The sequence below is a fragment of the Salvelinus fontinalis genome, chromosome 11, assembly GCF_029448725.1.
Source record: "Salvelinus fontinalis isolate EN_2023a chromosome 11, ASM2944872v1, whole genome shotgun sequence".
Taxonomy (NCBI): Eukaryota; Metazoa; Chordata; class Actinopteri; order Salmoniformes; family Salmonidae; genus Salvelinus; species Salvelinus fontinalis.
Window position 1 is genome coordinate 32,176,364 of NC_074675.1, and position 23,752 is coordinate 32,200,115.

Genomic DNA, 23,752 nt, shown 5'->3' on the forward strand with positions numbered 1-23,752 from the left:
GTGTACCGGGGCAGCTCTAGCAGGTCAGAAATTTGGTGAACTGACTTGTTGATAAGGTAGGCATCCTATGACGGTGCCACCTTGAAAGTCACTGAGCTGTTCAGTAAGGCCATTCTACTGCCAATGTATGTCTATGGAGATTGCATGCCTGTGTGCTCAATTTTATACACCGGTCAGTAACGGGTGTGACTGAAATAGCCGAATCCCATAATTTGAAGGTGTGTCCACATACTTTTGTATATATATAGTGTTACGAGTGCTAAAAAAAAGAATCCCACCAACACTCGCACTTAACTTTTTCTACTAGCAGACTTTGCTGATAACTACTTTGAGGACAAATGTACTTACTAGGACAAAGAAATGTGGTCGTGTCCCCTAACCATATTATGATGAATGCACTAAGTCGCGTTGGATGAGCTAAATGACGTAAATGTAAAATGTAAATGCTCCTCCCCAGTGAGGTCAAGGACAGGTGAAATTCCGCAAATAAGTACCCGCAGTCACACCTAACTGGTTATCTACCCCTCCCCCTTGCCTGTGAAGCTTATTGTGGTCTGATGTCCCAAAGGGGACGACGATTAACTACGGGTTTACTAAGGACGGGTTAACTAAAGATTAAGGAAGTTGCCTTTCTTTTACACACTTTAGATTAGAATTTTTTGGTCACTTTATTTGTTTTCCTCACATCACCTGTCAATTGTAATTGTTGTAGTACTAACTTGTTTGGTTAGATGGCAGAGAATACAGCCAGCCAACTTGGAAATTAACCATGTAGCACAAGAAATGGTTTATCAATTTCATAGTAATTAATAGGTAGCATTGATAGTGACATTTTAATTAACGAAATTGACAAAAATAGTTCCTTTTTCATTTTATTACCCAAACAAAGAATCTGGATTTTTTAAATTAACAATACAACAGTCTACCTATCCAGGATGAACAAAAAGAGAACGGATAGGGGGTAGGAAAGGAGGGAAGAAGAGAGGGAGGGAAAGCGACAGTGTGGGGTTTGTGAGTGTGTCTGTGTGTGTCTGTCTGTACAAACCCCCATTAAAAAAAGGAATTGGAAAACTGAATATTGATATCTGCCCTCCAAAAATGAACATAAATCTTTCAACAAATAAACTGCATCCAAGAAGATAAAGAGCAAGGGAATAGATGGATTGTGACAGAGCGATGGGGAAGGAGGAAAGGAAAGGGAGTATTCTTAGTTTTCACAAAGTCTTATAAAACGGTTAGCAGAAGATACTGTATATCATCGTTACTGCTTACTAGATCTATTAGTTCAGAAACAATTGACCAGAAAACCAATGGTTTGCAATAAAAAAACCTTTCAACACACACATATATACCTGGCCCCTGAAAACAGGGGAGTTAGAGTTGCCAAAGGAAAGGAAGGAGGAATGAAGGAATAGAACAAAATAAAAAAGATGGATGGAGTTTGTCGGTTGCCAGGTACGATATGCCCATTTTAATCAAGACACTCAATGCCTAATACAAATGCATGGGGGTGCTACCTCTATATACACATTGTATAGTGTGTGTTTTTATGTGTGTGTATGTATTTTTGTTTGAAAGAAAGATGAAGAGGAGTGACAGAGCGAAGATGAATGGGAGGAGAGGGTGATCGAATTGACAATGTTTTGGCAGTGTGTGTGTGTGTGTGTATGTGTCTGGTGGTGTAAATGGTTCAGTGGCGCCGTTTCTTCTTGCTGCTGGGGGGCGGGGCTGACGAGCGGCCCTTTCTCTTCCTATTGGCCGTCGAGGTCTCCTCCGCGTCCTCATAGTGAGACTCTTTGTCCGCTGAGGGAGAGGAGGAAGAGGGAGACTTGTCAATACCAAACAATTTGCAACTGATTTCACAGCCCCTTTTCATTATGTGAAGTGTGTCAACAACATATAAAAGGTCAAAAGTGTCATGGGTCGTTGAATCAAGAATTTCCAATTCACATTGGATAACAAAGTATTATTTTCCAGTATTTCTCAGGCTTTTCTATACCAGGAACCAGCAAGCAATAGTACCTCTTGCTTCAGGAATGGTAAGCTATGATTCTCTCCTTGGGGGACCGCTTACATTAAAATGGGCATGTAGTAAAGTAGACTCACCTTTCCTGGCCTCCTCTTCCAACTCGTCCCAGTCTTTACCACTCTCCTCTTCACTGCCCAGCGATGCACTGTAGTCTGAAATATACACACACACAGTACTAAGTCTCTGTATGTGTTTGTATGCGTGTCAGACAGTGAGTCAACGCAAGTGATTTGTGTGCATGTGTGTCAATAAATGTGTGCGTAACTCAACATGATTCGTTACCATTACCGGAGTCCTCGCTCTCTGAGTCATAGTCTTCATCACTGTCTTCCTCCTCTGCCTCGCTCTCGTCTGCCGAGGGGTTGAATGTCTCATCTTCCCCTGACTCAGAGTCATCCTCCGCTCCCTCCCCCTGAAAGAGACAGATGTCAAGCATCTTCATTTTAACACAACACTGCATGTTTTCTGTCTTGCAATAATAGCTCAAATCACACACACGCTCCACTCACACCAGTGTTAATTTCGTCAACAATAACGAAAAGAGTTGTCAACAACCTATTTTTCCTGATGAAAACTAATGACGATAACAAGATGCCCTGGATAAAAAAAACAAATTACTTTGTAATTTGCAAAAAAAATAAAAATTACTAGTTGACAAAAATGTAACGAGAATTCAATGTGAGACTAATGGACATTCAATTTGACATGAAGCTCCTTTTCATCTATTTTGTCCAATCATAAGCATGCATCCCTTTGCAGAATATATAATGCAATTCTCTCATTGGCCGATAACATCTTTCTGTTGAGCGGGCTGATTGAGAGTTGACCTGGCTCTCCCACACTCACAGCTCCCGGTCACTTCAAATCACTCTCGGACTCTTTTGAACTGGTGCGCAATTGTAAGGAACTAAGCTCAATTAGAAAACATGTCTTAAAATCTTTTTAGGCCATTTTTGCTCTGATCACATCAAAAGCTCCATTTTGCCATGTGCGCTGTTGTTATTAATGTGTGTTGCGGTTGCTTTTTTCCCCGATTGAAAAAACTGCTGAATAAAGTACAGTATTACTTCTGGCATTGTTGGAAAGCTCATATTCTCCCCTTTCAAGGAAATCACTGTTATTTACCCCCCTCCGACAGTTATGATGGGGAGAAAAATCAAGGCTAAATTGTTTAACCTGTAGGCTTTATATTCTATATGGTTAAATATGGCTGGCATTTGTTACAATTTTTCCAGCTAAGGTATACGAGGCAATGGTAGGCCTAGTTGGACAAGGCTATTTGAAAGTACACATGATGCAAGTAAGAGGTCAATATTAATTATTTAATGGAAAATATGCACTGACTAAAATGTGACCAAAACTTGACCACAATTGTCCAGAGTGTGTCACCTCAACACCAAAACTAACGATGGAAGAAATTACTAAAATGTGACTTAAGACCAAAATAATTATTATATATATATTTTTTCACAAATCAAATTTTATGTCACATGCGCCGAATACAACAAGTGTAGATCATACCGTGAAATGCTTACTTAAAAAGCCCTTAACCAACAGCGCAGTTCAAGAAGAGCTAAGAAAATATTTACCAAATAAAATAAAATCAAGTAAAAAATAAAAAGTAACAAAAACGAGGCTATATACAGGGGGTACCGGTACCGAGTCAGTGTGCGGAGGTACACGTTAGTTGAGGTAATTTGTAAATGTAGGTAGGGGTGAAGTGACTATTTTGAGACTAAGACTAAATCGAAAATAGCTGCCAAAATTAACATTGGCTCGCTCGCTCACACTCCCCTCACCTCACTCTCCGGGTCTAAAAAGGACCAGCCCCCCTGTTCAAAGAAGCCCTCTGGATCGTCCACTATAGTCTTCATGATCTTAGTCCAGTTCAGAGACTGGACCCCCTCTGTGTACTTGATATCACAGGAACTGGAGGGAAGACAGCACGAGAGGAGGGGGCAGAGAGAGACAGGTTTTTAAAGTAGTTATTCTTTTTAGGCGTAACACTTGGTAAAACTCTGCTAAAACACATATCAATTGAAAATCTAATCCCTTTCCCGAGAAACTCCCAAAAATTAATTCCCCGTTGAAAGGGACAAGACTAAACCATTAAAATTTGGCATAAAGAGATTTATTGATATATGACGTTTAACAGAGCGTCTTTCCGATGTGCTTACATTATCGTATTGGTAACCCAAGGGGGAATCAAACCCACGGCTCTAGCATTGTGAGTGCCACACTACCAACAGCCACACGGAACCAATTGACTTACTTGAGCCACTCCTTGATGGGGTCCAGTGAGTTGACGGGCACTGCGTTGATCATGGTGACCTTCTTGCTGTAGTCCTTGTAGACGATGACCACGTCAAAGTTCTTCAGGTGGAACTGAACACGCTCAAAATGAACCAGCTCCACCTCATCCAGGGTCACAACGAACGGAGGCTGGAGATGGAAAGGAAGAAAATAGGAGGAAAGGAAGAAAACAGGAGGAAAAGAGAAGAACACATATACTGCTGAATGTCCCTTTTAGCCTCAACTTTAACCTTCTGAGGATTTGATCTGTAGTAAAAGATCTGCCTTAAGGCCTAGCTTTGTTTAAAACACATGGTGGAGAATGTAAGCAGTACTGCTGACAATATCAGTGAAGGTGAAGTATTCATATGTGCTGTAGTATTAGTAGTCGTATTCATATGTGCTGTAGTAGTAGTAGTAGTAGTAGAAGGCACTCACCCACTCAGTAGTGTTACACAGGGAGCTGGATGTGGGCTGCAGCAGGCAGGTACTCCTGTAGGGGGCACCCTGGAACCTGAACACACACAACCATTCAGTAAATGTCCTCAAGTCTGATGTCCCCAACTCCGTGCTTCCCACCCCTAAAGCTAGAATCCTCAATTGAAACAATTACAAAGCGTGCATCCTCCTCTGTTTTAGTAACAAGCTGAGGGGATGGGCCTGGAGAAATGTAAACACCAGAGCTGAGCTATTAACCAAAATTTGAAATTCACCGACATCAGTTCAAGTATTTGAATTCCATTTAGTTTGGTTGTTTTCTGAGCTCAACGCCCCATTTCTCTACAGGAAATATGAATTAGAGGTTGACCGATTATGATTTTTCAACGCCGATACCGATTATTGGAGGACCAGAAAAAGCCGATACCGATTAAATAGGCCGATTTTTTGAAATGTATTTGTAATAATGGCAATTACAACAATACTGAATGAACACTTATTTTAACTTACTATAATACATCAATAAAATCAATTTAGCCTCAAATAAATAATGAAACATGTTCAATTTGGTTTAAATAATGCAAAAACAAAGTGTTGGGGAAGAAAGTAAAAGTGCAAAATGTGCCATGTAAGAAAGCTAACGTTTAAGTTCCTTGCTCAGAACATATGAAAGCTGGTGGTTCCTTTTAACATGATTCTTCAATATTACCAGGTAAGAAGTTTTAGGTTGTAGTTATAAGAATTATAGGACTATTTCTCTCTATACGATTTGTATTTCATATACCTTTGACTATTGGATGTTCTTATAGGCACTTTAGTATTGCTAGTGTAACAGTATAGCTTCCATCCCTCACGAGTTGATAGGCTTGAAGTCATAAACAACGCAATGCTTGAAGCATTGTGAAGAGCTGCTGGCAAAACACACGAAAGTGCTGTTTGAATGAATGCTTACGAGCCTGCTGGTGCCTACCATTGCTCAGTCAGACCGCTCTATCAAATCATAGACTTATTATAACATAATAACACACAGAAATACGAGCCTTAGGTCATTAATATAGTCGAATCCGGAAACTATCATCTCAAAAACAAAACGTTTATTCTTTCAGTGAAATACGGAACCGTTCCGTGGCATCCATAAGTCTAAATATTCCTGTTACATTGCACAACCTTCAATGTTATGTCATAATTACGTAAAATTCTGACAAATTAGTTCGCAATGAGCCAGGCGGCCCAAGCGGTTGCATATACCCTGACTCTGCGTGTAATGAACGCAAGAGAAGTGACAATTTCACCTGGTTAATATTGCCTGCTAACCTGGATTTCTTTTAGCTAAATATGCAGGTTTAAAAATATGTACTTCTGTGTATTTATTTTAAGAAAGACATTGATGTTTATGGTTAGGTACACGTTGGAGCAACGACAGTCTTTTTTCGCGAATGCGCACCGCATCGATTATATGCAACGCAGGACACGCTAGATAAACTAGTAATATCATCAACCATGTTAGTAATATCATCAACCATGTGGTTATAACTAGTGATTATGATTGATTGATTGTTTTTTATAAGATAAGTTTAATGCTAGCTAGCAACTTACCTTGGCTTCTTACTGCATTCGCGTAACAGGCGGGCTCCTCGTGAGGCAGGTGGTTAGAGCGTTGGACTAGTTAACCGAAAGGTTGCAAGATTGAATATCCTGAGCTGACGAGTATAGGCCGTCATTGAAAATAAGAATGTGTTCTTAACTGACTTGCCTAGTTAAATAAAGGTGTACATGTTTTTTTTTTAACGGCAAAATCGGCATCCAAAATTACCGATTTCCGATTGTTATGAAAACTTGAAATCGGCCCTAATTAAAATCGGCCATTCCGATTAATCGGTCGACCTCTAATATGAATACTACTACTACTACAGCACATATGAATATTATTACTACTACAGCACATGTGAATACTACTACTTTAAGTGCAGAAAACTTGGTAATTAACGACAATGACCAGAATCCATTGCGCCTACAGCTGCCCGTTTTCATTGGTTCTTGCCCAGGCAAGCCTGTGGGGCCGGCAGGCAGACATGTAGCTTAACCACTGTCAAATTCATAAACAGAGCTTAAGATGCAAGGACTGACCATCCAAGATATCAAAATTATAGTTTTAAACATGTTCTGAGGCTATACAGTTTGTTTACAAACACTGGAGTAAAACAAGCTTATATTTTAGGTTCTGATGGGGCATATACAAGTTATATGGATGTAGCACACACACCCCTACTCAAAGTGCATTACCCTGCCAATATCCCTCAACTCTCCCTCCCATCCCCCCTCCATAATTATAATAATAAATGCCATTTAGCAGACACTTTTATCCAAAGCGACTTAGTCATGTGTGCATACATTTGAAGTACATTTTACTCCATTCCTCTCTTACCCATACACTTAGACGGCAGATCTTTGTATCTGTCCCATTATGGCGTCTGAGGACATGGGCAGTGCCATCGAGGCTATATCCATTTTGAAGTAGTCATTTTCTTCTTCTACTCCTATATGCGCTGGTAAACAAACCGAACGGGTGCATACTGCCACCTGGAGTGTGTTTTAAAAGGTATAAAGCCAAGGTTGGCGATTTATTGCCTCCTGCAGTTTATGGAATGTTTGCTCACAAGTATAATTGATTGGCTGACCCCAATAGGAAGTCGCACCCAGTTCACTACTTTAAAATGGTGGAAGTCCTCAATGGCAATTTGTCCATGCAAAAAGGAGTTATTTCCAAGCAGCGATGTCATCTCTCTACGCTCTTACCCAAGGTCCCGGAAGGGCACTTCGAACTCGAGCTCCTCCTTGGTGAGGGTCTCCACCTTCTCGATGAAGTTCTTGAAGGCAGACTTAAGCTTGTGTCTCATCTCCCTCTCCATCTGCTCGGCGTACAGGTCGTCGCGGTCGTGCATGTGCTGGTGCTTGCCCAGGTCTGTGGTGATCTCACCCACCTCTGTGTAGAACTGTACATCCGTGTGACGCTTCTTACCAAACATGATGGCGTTCTGAAGGTGGACGAGGGGGATAAGTCAAAATGGATGCACAAATACACACACACGCGCCAAAATCAAGACCCCTCCAAGTGCCACCGGCAAAAGCATAGACCAAATACCCACAGCTTGATTACAAACGCATACAGGATCAGAGATGAACTAAGCCTAAGTTTATCACAACACACAAACACAGCTAGGTACCTTGAGGTGGAAGTGCAACACAATGATCATCTCTCCGTCACAGGGCTGGAAGAGCGAGTGTTTGATGTTGTTGTAGAGGATGTCCACTTTGTCCCCACGGACGGACGTGAAGCGGAAACCTGGACAGACACACGTTATTAACCAGGTGCGTTGATTGATAATACATTTTTGTAGTCTTTTACAGCAACAATCTGATCTGGGGAAAAAACCTTTCCCTTACTACTCTCCTCCACTCCCTCGATCCTAGAGTTCCAATTATACATAAACTCTTGCTCAAAGTCTCTTGGAGTGACTCTACTCTTTTCCTCACCATTGGTATGGGCCTCCAGCGACCCCTGCATCCTCTTCTGGGCGATGTTGGGCCTGATGTAGAGGTCTTTGAGTTTGGGGTTAGAGCGGTTCAGGTTGATTACCAGCGAGTCCTGCTTGACGATGCCCTCCTTCTCCTTCTCCTCAGCCTCCCGGGTCTTGTAGCGCTTCTGCACCTCCTTGATGATGCGGAAGGCATTCTGGAGGTTGGTGGACGGGACCGTTGGGTCGCCTGGCGCCTTGAGGTTCGATGCCCGGTACGTACTGCGGGGGGGCAACGGTTAGACATACAGTGGGGCAAAAAAGTATTTAGTCAGCCACCAATTGTGCAAGTTCTCCCACTTAAAAAGATTAGAGAGGCCTGTAATTTTCATCATAGGTACACTTCAACTATGACAGACAAAATTAGAAAAAAAATCCAGAAAATCACATTGTAGGATTTTTAATGAATTTATTTGCAAATTATGGTGGAAAATAAGTATTTGGTCACCTACAAACAAGCAATATTTCTGGCTCTCACAGAACTGTAACTTCTTTAAGAGGCTCCTCTGTCCTCCACTCGTTACCTATATTAATGGCACCTGTTTGAACTTGTTATCAGTATAAAAGACACCTGTCCACAACATCAAACAGTCACACTCCAAACTCCACTATGGCCAAGACCAAAGAGCTGTCAAAGGACACCAGAAACAAAATTGTAGACCTGCACCAGGCTGGGAAGACTGAATCTGCAATAGGTAAGCAGCTTGGTTTGAAGAAATCAACTGTGGGAGCAATTATTAGGAAATGGAAGACATACAAGACCACTGATAATCTCCCTCGATCTGGGGCTCCACGCAAGATCTCACCCCGTGGGGTCAAAATGATCACAAGAGCAGTGAGCAAAAATCCCAGAACCACACGGGGGGACCTAGTGAATGACCTGCAGAGAGCTGGGACCAAAGTAACAAAGCCTACCATCAGTAACACACCTCGCCGCCAGGGACTCAAATCCTGCAGTGCCAGACGTGTCCCCCTGCTTAAGCCAGTACATGTCCAGGCCCGTCTGAAGTTTGCTAGAGAGCATTTGGATGATCCAGAAGAAGATTGGGAGAATGTCATATGGTCAGATGAAACCAAAATCGAACTTTTTGGTAAAAACTCAACTCGTCGTGTTTGGAAGACAAAGAATGCTGAGTTGCATCCAAAGAACACCATACCTACTGTGAAGCATAGGGGTGGAAACATCATGCTTTGGGGCTGTTTTTCTGCAAAGGGACCAGGACGACTGATCCGTGTAAAGGAAAGAATGAATGGGGCCATGTATCATGAGATTTTGAGTGAAAACCTCCTTCCATCAGCAAGGGCATTGAAGATGAAACGTAGCTTGGTCTTTCAGCATGACAATGATCCCAAACACACCGCCCGGGCAACGAAGGAGTGGCTTCGTAAGAAGCATTTCAAGGTCCTGGAGTGGCCTAGCCAGTCTCCAGATCTCAACCCCATAGAAAATCTTTGGAGGGAGTTGAAAGTCCGTGTTGCCCAGCAACAGCCCCAAAACATCACTGCTCTAGAGGAGATCTGCATGGAGGAATGGGCCAAAATACCAGCAACAGTGTGTGAAAACCTTGTGAAGACTTACAGAAAACGTTGGACCTCTGTCATTGCCAACAAAGGGTATATAGCAAAGTATTGAGATAAACTTTTGTTATTGACCAAATACTTATTTTCCACCATAATTTGCAAATAAATTCAATGTGATTGTCTGGATTTTTTCTCTCATTTTGTCTGACATAGTTGAAGTGTACCTATGATGAAAATTACAGGCCTCTCATCTTTTTACGTGGGAGAACTTGCACAATTGGTGGCTGACTAAATACTTTATTGCCCCACTGTAGCAGCAGTTGGACACAAAGATGAATACATCAAATACACGTACGTACACACAGGGTCTACCCAACCACCTGCTTTATATTTGACAACAGTGAAACCTACTACAGTAAATGGGTGCGCACACATATGTTTAATTTCCTCTTACATTTCTTTGACGAAGGTGGCGTCAGGGTTGGGGAAAATGTTACCCTCGTTGCGTCCCAGAGAGCTGCCGGGAACGTAGAAGTTTATCCTCAAGTAGGTCCAGTCTCCTTCCACCGACGAACTGATGTTCTACACACACACACACGAACAGACAGACACAGAAACGTGGAGAGATGGACACCGAAATGCCAAGTTTTTCCTCAGATGGGTGTAGTCTCAAATTCGGTCGAATTGTGTGTGAAAAGAGGTCACAGAAATCCAAATGTGCATTTTGTGAGTGAACGAGTGAGTGCACAATATTAGAGTGTGTGTCAGGTACCTTGATGGTAGCGATATGGAAAGGGGTGGCGATGCCGAAGACAGGCATGACGACAGTCTCGTATTTCTTATCGATGAAGATCTTCATATCTCGAATGTCTTTCTCTCGAGGCATCTGAGAGCCGTTCTTGTAGGAGACATTGGACTTTCTGGACCTAGAGGATAAAGACACAGGGAAATACTTAATTTAATCATTCAATTAATTTGGTACCACCACACATTTTTGGAAAGTGCATTTACATAAAAACGGAGAAAGTGAAATAATTAATAATTTAATATAAATCATTAATTTAAAATGCTTTTAGACAGTCTGAAGCACACACAGACTTTGTTCAGAAAACTCAAATACAAATGTTCTACCATAGGCCATTTAGACAAACACACCATATAAATCCCCATTACATAATTAATTCCCATCCCCATTTTTCAATCTCTCCCCAATTACACACATTCTACCACCTCTCCTCATCCCTCCATTCCACTCCTTTATTAACTCTAACCAGCATCCTCCCAGCTCCCTCCTTCCAAACATCATTCCATCAACTCCACTCCTCTTTCCCCTTGTTCACTCACTTCTGCACCTGTTGCTCTCCTTTCTGTTCCGTCAGACGTCGCTTGGCCTCCTCGTTCACCTGATTTGCCAGCTCCTTCTGGTGAGCCCGCCTCTTCTCCTCCGCCGTCATCTCGTTCTGACCAATCAAATAACAGTGTTCCTCACAGTCTGACCAATCAAACAGCCTTTATCTCATACACACAAACCTGAGATGGTTTAAGTACAGTGAATTTCTCTCAAGAACACAGACAAACACACACACACCCTAGTCCTGTCCTGAAGTAAAGCTTGTCCACGCGCTCCCTTCCCCAGTAGCTCCTCTGCATCGTCTGCATCTTCCTCCTCATCCTCTTCCTCATCGTTCTGAAGAAAACAAAGTGTTTTATAGATACTCATTGTTTGATAAAGGAAAATAAAAAGTGTAACATAACAACGCAACAGTTTAAGAGGGCATAGAGCCCTAAAAGAAACATTCTAATATATGAAATAGATGTGCATCTTTCAGGGTTGGAGAGGGACAGAGTGAAACAAGAATCCGAGAGAGACGGTGGTCATCTTTCGTACCTTTAGGAAAATTCCAACGTTCTTTAACTTCTTCTTGACCGGAGTGAGAACTGTGGCTGGATCATCCTACAAGATACGCAGACATTTTAAAAGGCACACACACTGAATGTTTGGAGTGTTTTTTTTTTTTTACTACTGTCAATGTGCTTATATCAGATATCAAAAATTATATTAACAGAACTACACGTTTGACTCTGTAAAGACTTTTGAAAAATTAAAACAAAAGTGTGTGTGTGTACCGGTTCCACTATACTTCTGAGTACCAGAGGTCCTCACAAGAATAGTAAACCAAGGAAAATTATAACAAGTGAGGCTATGTTGCCGGTCCTCACAAAAACGGCTATTTTAAGATTAGAGGTTAGGGTTAGAATTGGGGTTAGGAGTTAAGGAAAATAGGATTTTGAATGGGAATCAATTGTTGGTCCACAAATAGTCCTTACAAACGTGTGTGACCCCTACTTTGTTGAGTTGTACAGAGTCCTATGAACAGGGCATAATTCTGCTCCTTTTCCCTCTCATTCCGCCACCCCCCCACCCACCCTTATCCCTCTCCTTCCTCGTTGAGCTTCAGTCTCCTATGAACAGGGCGTATTTCATCTGCCCCCCCCCCATCTCTCTCTTCTACCTTGTTGATCTGTACAGAATCTCCTATGAACAGGGCGTATTTCATCTGCTCCCCCCCCCCATCCATCCCCCTCTCTCTCTTCTACCTCGTTGATCTGTACAGAATCTCCTATGAACAGGGCGTATTTCTTCTGCTCCTCCTTCTTCCCCTCCTTATTCACCAGGTCAGCGAAACCCAGGCTGATGCTCAGTACCATACCTAAAAACACACACACATAACGCACACAGTTATGAAAGAGTCCGCTCTACACACACACACGCCTACAAAGTAACCTAGTCCTACTCAGTAAGACAGTACAGTGACTTGTTTTCTCACCTTTCTTCAGTTTGTACTGGTTCTTGCTGTTCAGGACCAGGGAGCCCTCTCTGAACTCTATCCCCATGGCAAACCTACAGCAGGGAGAGAGAGGGGCCGGACAATAAACATATGGGCACATGGGGAGCCTGTGTCAGAAGTTAAGAACGTGTGTGAGAGACATAGAGAGACAAGGGAGTGAAAGAGTGTGCGCGCGTGCGAGAACGAACGGGTGCGTGTCGCGGCGCGTCCTACCCGAGGTTCTTGGTGAGTTTGGCCGCCAGGTCTGGCTTCTCCTTCTTAACGTAGTTCAGCACGGCACTGTACGCGTCACATATTTTCACACCTAGAAAGAACAAAGGTAAGAATAAAGAAAAGGGTAGGTTACGGCAACCACGTGTACCCTATCCCGCAAACACACTCCCTCTCATCTACAGCCCCCTCTCCCCTCGAGGCGTTTGAGCAGCTCCAAGCGGATGTCCTTGCATCTCCCCCATCACACACACACACTCTCCCTCCATCCTTCACCCACCATGTTTGAGCTCTTTGAGCAGCTCCTCCTCCACCTGTAGCAGGAAGCTGTAGTTGTCCTGCATCTCCTGCGGGGGGTCCACCATTAGGGTCCGGACCAGGTTGGAGCAGTAGGACTTGTAGCGGATGCCCATGGCACACGTGATGGCCCCGAAGTGCATGTGGTTCTTGTCACTGTCATAGGGAGTTAGAACAGATAAGAGGTCATACTGTTTTAGAAAAAGTCTGCTGTGACAGGTTATGTACTATATGATACAGGTCCTTGTGTCTTTCTGGTCAAGAAAACGGGATAAAATGAAAGACTGACGACTTTCCAGTCACAAGTCAGTTAAGCGGCAAACTGCCGATTGACCTATTACCTGACGACGCTGAACTTGAGGCTGTAGTTGCCCCCGCTCTGTATAATAGGGGGGTAACACATCTCCACTGTCGAGGGGTCTGCTCCCCCGAGGTACTTCTTCTCCTCGATGGCCTTCTCCACAGACTCAGCCAGCTTACTGTGGCGCACCTTCTGTTAGGGCAGACAGATGGGGACACACTGTTAAGAAAGGAAAGGAATGGAATGGATTCAAAACTATTTGGACGTAAACTGTTAAGCTTACATCTATGTTTGCTGTATGATGTTCTTTCAGGCCAGTCTAGCCCGGTTCCAATACTTTGAAAATGCATCCTTTCTTCCTAATTTGAAAGATAGCACTGATCTGACATGACTCGATTGGTGAAAGCTGGTGTTGGGCCAGTGATTACTCCAAGGGAGAAAGGAAGGTAGGGAGAAAGGAAAGAAGAAAGGAAGGATTTTAAAAGTACTCAAACAGGACCTAGATCTTCTCTCGTGCCCTTCCTTACCTCATCCGCGTCTACGATCTCCATGACCCTCTCCTTGAAGAACTTAGAGTAGACCTCGCTGGTGACGGCTGCAGCTTTCTTCATCAAAGCCAGCTCCCCATCCTCCTTCACAGCCATGGTGTAGGCCACTACCGCACTGATGTCCACCTGGAAAAAAAGAGGGGGAGGAAGGGGTTAAACTATATGAGGAGCCACAAACCAATGAGTAGCTACTTGTGTATTACATGCATACAAGCACATCACAGACATATCCATGGGTTGGATTTTCGGCCTGCTAACACATACCATCATCCCTCCCTTCCTCCCTCCCTCCCTCCTTTCTCTCACCTTCTCCAGGCCCTCAGCAGTGATCATGTCATTCCAGCTCTTCATGTACTCTCCGGGGAACTTGTCCTTGCTGAACACACCTACAGTCTTGCCCTCCTTACTGGCCCTGATCGCCTCCATCATCTTCTCAAAGTTAGCCTTGTTGCTTTCGTTCTGAGGGGCGGGAGAGAGACATAGGTGTTTGAGTGTTATACCAACAAGCTTGAACACATTCATGTGAGCGAGTGAGCACACTCACACACAGGCTTTCCCCTCACACAAAAACACAAGCGCTCACAAACATGAGCTGACAAGTTCTCTCTCTCACACAACGTAGCAATTACAAATGGCTATGAGACTTAGAACAAGCACACGTACTTGATGTGTCACATATTACAAAGGACAGGCATGTCGGGGAGAGATGCATCAACACTGACAGCCAATCAGTGATAGACCATGCCGAGTCTACCAAGCGGTGCTTACCTTTTCCCTGACGAGCAGTGTGATTGGTGGAACCCCATTGGCGTTCTCGTTGCCCTTGGTGACAGCCACCTGTTTAAGAAACTCAACCTTCTTCTTGCTGGCCAGGAAGATGATCTTAGACTCACAGAACACCATGATGGTGTCGGTTAGCTCATAGCCAAACAGCCATGTCTTCAGAAAAGAGGAAGGGAAGAGAGGAGGAGAAGAGCATACATGTTATTCTCTGAAACGATTGCTTATGCTGGAGTTTCAAACTTATGGTTTAATGTTCTCTCGAAATAAGCTTTGTCGTACAATTGAAGGTCAAATACACGGCATCTCAAACTGTCAGGAATAACCTAATGAATTCAGGGCTTGCAAAAATTCTACCTAGGCTAAATATAAGCCTTCCACAACCATAAGGCCCACTTTTTGTAAACATTTTACCAGAACCATGACATTCACTAATAATGACTTAACTTCTTGTAGCAGGCATTTTAGACAATGAACACAGCTCTCAAACAGGTAGCCTAGTGGTTAAGACCGTTGGGCCAGTAACCGAAAGGGTGCTGGTTCGAATCCCTGATGTTGTGTAGCACGCGCCAGATGATCTAGTTACAGTATGAAATTCACAAATAAATGTTTGCCAGCTAGATACCCTAGAACTATTAAGTTAAGTCTAAAATGTGCGAAATGCTCCGCATTTGTGCATTTGGATTGATAGCCAGCATGAATTATCTAACTAAGTGCTTAGCTTCTTCCAAAATCAAGCTTTGTTTGGTATCAGCAGAGAATCCCCTACTGGATCAAGAGCCTGGCTGTCTAATATTTGTTTTGTGTGCAGCAAACTGTGCTTTTTTATTTACTTGTATAACGTTGAGCTGGGATGTCTGTCCTGCAAATACTTTAGGTCAGAGACAGGTGAAATGCAACAACCTCTCCCTCAATGTGAGCAAGACAAAGGAGCTGATTGTGGACTACAGGAAAAGGCGGGCCGAACAGGCCCCCATTAACATCGACGGGGATGTAGTCGAGCGGGTCGAGAGTAGAGGTCGACCGATTATGATTTTTCAACGCCGATAACGATTATTGGAGGACCAAAAAAGCCGATACCGATTAAATCGGACGATTTTTTGTTTGTTGTTGTAATAATGACAATTTCAACAATACTGAATGAACACTTATTTTAACTTAATATAATACATCAATAAAATCAATTTAGCATCAAGTAAATAATGAAACATGTTCAATTTGGTTTAAATAATGCAAAAACAAAGTGTTGGAGAAGAAAGTAAAAGTGTAATATGTGCTATGTAAGAAAGCTAACGTTTCAGTTCCTTGCTCAGAACATGAGAACATATGAAAGCTGGTGGTTCCTTTTAACATGAGTCTTCAATATTCCCAGGTAAGAAGTTTTAGGTTGTAGTTATTATAGGAATTATAGGACTATTTCCCTCTATACCATTTGTATTTCATTAACCTTTGACTATTGGATGTTCTTATAGGCACTTTAGTATTGCAAGTGTAACAGTATAGCTTCCGTCCCTCTCCTCGCTGGGCTCGAACCAGCAACACAACGACAACAGCCACCATCGAAGCAGCGTTACCCATGCAGAGCAAGGGGAACAATTACTAGAAGGCTCAGAGCGAGTGACGTTTGAAACGGTATTAGCGCGCGCTAACTAGCTAGCCATTTCACTTCGGTTACACCAGCCTCATCTCGGGAGTTGATAGGCTTGAAGTCATAAACAGCGCAATGCTTGGCGCACAACGAAGAGCTGCTGGCAAAACGCACGAAAGTGCTGTTTGAATGAATGTTTACGCACCTGCTTCTGCTTCTATGCTCAGTCAGATTATATGCAACGCAGGACATACAAAAAAAAAAATGTCTTTAAACATTTATAAAAATAATCCGATTAATCAGTCGACCTCTAGTCGAGAGTTTCAAGTTCCTTGGTGTCCACATCACCAACGAACTATCATGGTCCAGACATACCAAGACAGTTGTGAAGAGGGCACGACAAAACCTATTCCCCCTCAGGAGACTGAAAAGATTTGGCATGGGTCCCCAGATCCTCAAAAGGTTCAACAGCTGCACCATCGAGAGCATCCTGACTGGTTGCATCCTCGCCTGGTATGGCAACTGCTCAGCATCTGACCGTAAGGCACTACAATACATCACTTGGGCCAAGCTTCCTGCCATCCAGGACCTATATAATAGGCGGTGTCAGAGGAAAGCCCATAAAATTGTCAGAGACTCCAGTCACCCAAGTTATAGACTGTTTTCTCTGCTACCGCACGACAAGTGGTACCGGAGTGCCAAGTCTAGAACCAAAAGGCCCCTCAACAGCTTCTACCCCGAAGCCATAAGACTGCTCAACAATTCATAAAATCGCCACCGGACAATTTACATTGACCCCCCCTCCCTTTTATACACTCGCGTTTGTTTGTTACCTATGCATAGTCACTTCGCCCCCACCTACATGTACAGATTACCTCAACTAGCCTGTACCCCCGCGCACTGACTCGGTACCGGTGCCCCCTGTATAAAGCCTCGTTCTTGTTATTCTTATTGTGTTACTTCTATTATTACTTTTTATTTTAGTCTACAAGGTAAATATATTCTTCTTCTTGAACTGCACTGTTGGTTAAAGGCTTGTAAGTAAGCATTTCACGGTAATGTCTACACTCGTTGTATTCGGCGCATGTACACATCGTTAGCATTTAGTTAGCATTCTCTATGGGATTTTACATGTAAGCATTGCAACCCTTCGGATTATAAAGGCTCAGCAGGGTTTGGGGGAAAAAGACAAAAAAACAACACCCATTGTGTTCAGTGCCGTTATTACAGTACATCCCTGTATGGCACAAAGTTGGTATGAAGGTATGAGAATCTGGATTCCACCCAAGCCTCGTTCAGATACTGAAATCAAATGGCCTGCTTTATTTTTTAGAATGAGTTGACAATTCCTTCTATAAATTGTTTTTAATAGTTATTGCACATTTATAAAACACAGACTTGACAGCTAGTATAACAGTCTTTGGCTAAAATGCTGCTAGCCGTACGTTGTACCGCAATGCCACAAACTGAGCATACATTTTCCAGAATCAATGTTCAGTGATACTCCCATTTTCGTGGTGTCGGCTCTGCGCGCAATTTGATGAGTTGAGACAAAGGGTATCATTAAAAAGGTTAACTTCTCCATTACAGTCAAATGATGTCTCAATGTGTTTCGGTGTCCATAATATGACCCATTCTGTTGGACTAAATCTCAAATGTAAGTAGTGAGTTGAAACCGCTTGTCAGGGAGGAAGAAGTGATCTCTCCATCTTTGTTGTTGTGAGTGCCAGGGGAAGGGGCTTGGTGTGTATGTGAGTGTAAACAGAGAGGAAGAGCCGAAGTGAGAGGTTTCACGCTTGCCAAAATCTGTCAAAAATAAGCCCTACGCATTAATGGGTTTATTTTGGATCTAAGCTTATTGCCTGCCTTGCCGCCGTCGGGACAACGACTCCAATTGTTAGGGCAGAGACGTGAGCATCTCATCGTTATATACAGATATCTGGTGTAAATGGGAATGTGCAAAAAGCACACAAGGAGCGAAGGAGACGAGACCAAGAAGACGACAAGAGCTCAAACGCTCATTAAAACAAAAGTATTGCAGAAAAAGATCAAGTAGAATTAATCAAGTTATATATATATATATATCACCCAGCCTTATGCTTGAGTGTAAACTAGCTATGTTTCGTCATTAGACAAGTCATAACACACATGTAAATGCGCGCGCACGCACACACGATTTAAAGTCAGACTATGCAACAAGTTGTCAAGGAGACATATTTTCCTGACCGGACCCAAATGACTCCAGGCCCCAGCTACAGCCTACAATTGGGGTCCAGAGTTTTCCCTGATCAGCTCACACAGTTAGGAATAACTCCAGGATAGGGGTAAGGTTCATGAGTTTTACCTGCAGGGCAGTGGATTTGGCGTATACAATCTCCTCGTCCACACCAACAGAGACCACCATGGCATCCACTTTGCCAAACTCATCTTCTCCTTTCTGACAGAGGAAAATAACAAAATACATAATTGATTATTAATACAGGAATGTTTTACATAGTTCTAAGTTAACCAATGAGCAAAAAGGTACAGCTAGCCACAGTTGTGAGTTTTGGATGACAAGTTGCTGGTTGTTCTTTTTGAGTGCAGGTGTTAAGTACGGAAAAATTGCTAGCAAGCTACAACCTAGCTAGCTAACCAGTTAAGAACAAACTGAAGTTTATAGCCATCTATTGCTATAGATACAGTAGTATCTCAATGTTGCTAGAGAGCAAGTTGCTAGCTAGCTTCAAATGCAGGGGTTGAGCTTAATCATTGCATGCCCCAAAAATAATAAAAGTGCACTGTGCACGTAACAAATCAATGCCTTGGCGCGATAAAAAAAAGCTAGCTATTGCGCTAGCTTGAACATGTTGATGTTCGATAGTTATAGGGCCGGCACCAGAACGAATCAGTTGGATGGGCATTGACATTTTTTAAATGGGTTTTATAGTAAAGACATAGTTTAACTGTAAAAATGTATTATGTTTTAATATGGCATGAACACAACTAGTCATGACATTTTCACCTGATTGTCAAACAAATCACTTTAAAAAGCAGGTTACCTTCGCACGTTCGTCAAAAATAATTGCAGCATCCGAAGAGTGGCTGAAATTATCTCACCGGAGAAAGCATCCAAGGGAGCGAAACACGCCCCTCTGTTTTACTATAAATAGCCCATGTATCTGATGCTGTCTGGTCAAAAAGAGTACGACATGTCACTCTTTTTGTCCACACAGCATCAGGCTACACATTGAGACAGAGGGCTGCTGTTTCGCTCGCTCAGATTAGGGAAGTCGAATGAATGGGCTGCTGCACAGTCACTATGGGAGCTCTTTCTAGAGCCCCTGGTTAAAATTGTGCATAAAAGCATCTCTAAAATGGTTAAACTAGTGAGAAATGTTTACTATCATCCAAAATCAAGATAATTATTTCGCCATGGGCCTCCCTAGTGGTGCAGTGGTCTAAGGCACTGCATCACAGTACTAGCTGCGTCACTACAGACCCTGGTTCAATCCCAGGCTGTGTTGCAGCCGGCCGCGACCGGGAGAACCATGAGGTGGCGCACAATTGGCCCAGCGTCGTCCGGGTTTGGTCGTCCTTGTCCCATCGCACTCTAGGGACTCCTGTGGCGGGCCGGGCACAATGCACGCTGACAGTCGACAGGTATACGGTGTTTCTTCCGACACATTGGTGCGGCTGGCTTCCGGGTTAAGCGAGCACTGTCTCAAGGAGCAGTGCAGCTTGACGGGGTCTTGTTTTGGAGGACGCACGGCTCTTGACCTTCGCCTCTCCTGAGTCCATACGGGATTTGCAGCGATAGGACAAGATTGTAACTACCAATTGGCTATCACAGAATTGGGGAGAAAAAGGGGGACATTTATTATTATTAAATAAATAAAAAGAAAATAAGTTTTTTTGCCATATGTAATTCATGTATATTATGCTACTTTCCATGTCGGCAGTACGTGTTACTACATTACACAAGATGACGTTTTGACCACTTCGAATTATGGGGGTTATTACACATTCTTTTTACCTCAGATTGGTGATGTTAGTATAAAAGTAAAGTCAACACGATTATACAAGATCAATTGCTTAAAACAAATAAATATTGTTGGTTTTGTACTGTTGATTTTGTCATACTCGCTCGAGGACGGGTCGCAGGAGACAGAACGCAACTATAATTTTATTTCTCAAATGGCACTGATCATTCGGGCGGTCTCTCACATGAGGTTGGTGGCCCCTTAATTGGGGAGGACGGGCTCATGGTAATGGCTCAAGCGGAATAGTTGGAATGGTATCAAATACACCAAAACACATGGCTCTGAGGCCATTATGAGCCATTCTCCTCTCAGCAGCCTCCACTTCTGGCCACACACACCAGTCAAACTATCACTTAAATAGAAGCCAACTGTTGTCTCTGTTGATATCCTATGGCGGGTCGTGATTCGTTGAAGTTAACAGAAAAAGTGGTATGTTCCCTTTTCTGTGATGCCAGCCTCCTGAAATCAACATCCGCCATTACAAAATATAGATAAGCCTTCTACAACACCTTGTTCTATTTCAGCGTGATATCGAGAGTTCCTCTGTCCAGTGTCTGTTCTTTTGCACCTTTTAATATTTTATTTTTGATTGGCCAGTCTGAGATATGGCTTTTTCTTTACAACTCTGCCTAGAAGGCCAGCATCCCGGAGTCGCCTCTTCACTGTTGACGTTGAGACTGGTGTTTTGTGGGTACTATTTAATGAAAATGCCAGTTGAGGACTTGAGGCGTCTGTTTCTCAAACAAGAGTGGGGCCTCCCACTCTTTCTATTCTGGTTAGAGCCAGTTTGCGCTGTTCTGTGAAGGGCGTAGTATACAGCGTTGTACGAGACCTTCAGTTTCTTGGCAATTTCTAACATGGAATAGCCTTCATTTCTCAGAACAAGAATAGACTGACAAGTTTCTGAAAAAAGTTCTTTGTTTCTGGCCATTTTGAGCCTGCAATCAAACCCACAAATGCTGATGCTCCAGATACTCAACTAGTCTATTTGAAGGCAAGGTTTATTGCTTCTTTAATCAGAACTGTTTTCAGCTGTGCTAACATAATTGCAAAAGGTTTTTCTAATGATCAATTAGCCTTTTAAAAGAATAAACTTGGATTAGATAACACAATGTGCCATTGGAACGCAGGAGTGAAGGTTGCTGATTATGGGCCTCATTAACAATGTCTACACTGTATTTTTGATCAATTTGATGTTATTTTCATGGACAAAAAAAGTGTTTTTCTTTCAAAAACAAGGACATTTTTAACTGACCCCAAACTTTTGAACTGTAGTTTATATTTACGTTTTTAATATATCAAACTGTTTCTGCATATTTGGTATTAGGAATATAAAATGGGGCTTTCAACATTAATTTCCAATGGGGTATTGTACTTAAAAATCAGGTAACAGCTGCTGAATGAGATTTATTATTTTTTGATATACCAGACATCTCCAAAACGGGTTTGCCCTGCCTTCTCAGATGCTTTATCTGGGATTGATGTGTCTTTCTTTCAGGGAGTGTCTCAGTCAAAGAAATTATTAATATTGAAATATTTTATTTGGATGGGCAAGGAGCTACGGTAAGGCGGGCAAAGAGCTACGGTAGGGCGGGCAAAGAGCTACGGAAGGGCGGGCCATGCACCCTAAGGCCCGCCCTGGATAGTTGCTGTCTGTCTAGCTAGCTAGCTAGCATGTTTACTGATGCTAGTTAGCCATGTGAACAAGAAGCAACTAGTTAGTGAAGCTAACCAGTCAAAAAATCCCATGGTACTTTGGCATTATATTTTGGTGCCAATTTTAGATGTGCAACCCAGAATATTAATTCAAAATTTGCTAGCTAGCTAACGCTGGCTAGACTGGCAACGAGCTAAAGTGGTTGTGCCACACAGTGCCAGATACTGGGAACTGACTGGCTGGCTAGCTAGCTACGCTAATGAATAGATAACTGCCTGACTTGGTGAATAATATACAATGCAGAATAAGTGGCAATGTTGTAGATATCATTTTTAAGATGTTTAAGATCTCCTGAATGTATTAAATCCACAGTAGTGTTTCATGCATGTAAGTCTACCTATATCATCAAAGTGAGGCCTTCCGCTCATTGTTGGGGGCTTTTTGCGCTTCTGTGCAACACCACCATGGCACTCACTTATGCCGAAAACAAAGTCAACCACGCACTTCAAAAACGCGGCTATCCGCCAGTATCAGCATCTAGGCTAGAGGATGATTTTACGAGTTTTACCCACACCTATACAAAAAAAATATCGTTTTAAACGTGCCGTTTACCTTCCAATTGCCATATAAGCGCTTGATTCGGCGGTAGTACGCTTCCTTGTCCAAGTTTACCGCCATAGCGAGTCTTCTGCACCTTTAAACTTCAGCTCCTGGCTTCTCAGAGTAGCACAGGCCGGATGAGTGTTTGCTGTTTCACGCACTTTCCACGCCTTGAAACCTCGCTATCAAAAGATACTCTTCCTTCCTCCTCGATGTATGGACGATGGTTACGTTCAATTCTTCCCAAGATGTGCCTCTATGGCTATGTTGCTCAATTAAAAAAATCGCCAACAAATGTTTACATTAGATACACGTTTTGTTAAAAATCGATATTTGAATTAAAAATGTCAAATTCATAATTTTTCTTGAGATGAATAATTGCATAACATCTAGCTGTTTGTTATCCACACTGGTGCCACGCATAAACGACTCGATTATAATTAATACCCCCCACCTTCTCCGTTTTCTCCTCCTTCTCTCTCCCTCCCTCTTCTTGCAGTCTGTCGAGCACTTTACGTGTCAGATAGGTCAATTCCAATACTCAGCCTATATCTGGCAAGCACATTATTTGGATAAAATAATGCGACATGTTTATTATAAAATGGTGCACTAGTTTATATGACACACACGCAATCTTGGTTTGCTCCTGTTTTCCTCAGGACCGCCTGGATTTCTATCTTTATTCGATGTATAAAAAATAATATCGGTGTATTAAATAGTTGGATGGGGTTTTCAATTTGGGGCATTTCATGTATATTGTTAGATTGTTACAGTGTATCATTTTATTGTTTTACATTACTCGACAGCGCCTCCAGAACTACATCTGAATACCCACCTCCAGTCGGATTGTGCCAGCGACCATGCGCCCCCCCCCCCACCCCACCCCCCCACTACTGTATATTTTCCCGCCACCTCCAGAATTCGAAATTCCTGAACACGTCACGCTGGAAACAAACGTTTCATTGCACAAACATTTAAAACATCTTCTTACGGCTGGAATGAGATGTGCATGGAAGGCTCTTGCAAATAGTTATTTATCATGGTG

General features: G+C 42.7%; 1 protein-coding gene across 1 annotated transcript; it reads right to left on the reverse strand.

The window, feature by feature from the left end:
- Window positions 1–859: 859 nt before the first annotated feature.
- Window positions 860–23,199, reverse strand: LOC129865549 (FACT complex subunit SPT16-like). Its single transcript, XM_055938424.1, has 24 exons — window positions 22,720–23,199; window positions 18,773–18,865; window positions 14,829–14,999; window positions 14,367–14,519; window positions 14,040–14,186; window positions 13,553–13,704; window positions 13,195–13,367; window positions 12,918–13,008; window positions 12,684–12,757; window positions 12,454–12,566; window positions 11,744–11,809; window positions 11,444–11,542; window positions 11,200–11,315; window positions 10,628–10,781; window positions 10,310–10,437; window positions 8,294–8,556; window positions 7,984–8,102; window positions 7,556–7,794; window positions 4,760–4,835; window positions 4,302–4,471; window positions 3,829–3,958; window positions 2,312–2,441; window positions 2,107–2,181; window positions 860–1,803 (listed from the first exon to the last, which is right to left on the reverse strand). Exons 1-24 carry the CDS (start codon window positions 22,783–22,785, stop codon window positions 1,691–1,693), a joined length of 3,111 nt encoding a protein of 1,036 aa, XP_055794399.1. The 5' UTR covers window positions 22,786–23,199; the 3' UTR covers window positions 860–1,690.
- Window positions 23,200–23,752: the final 553 nt, after the last annotated feature.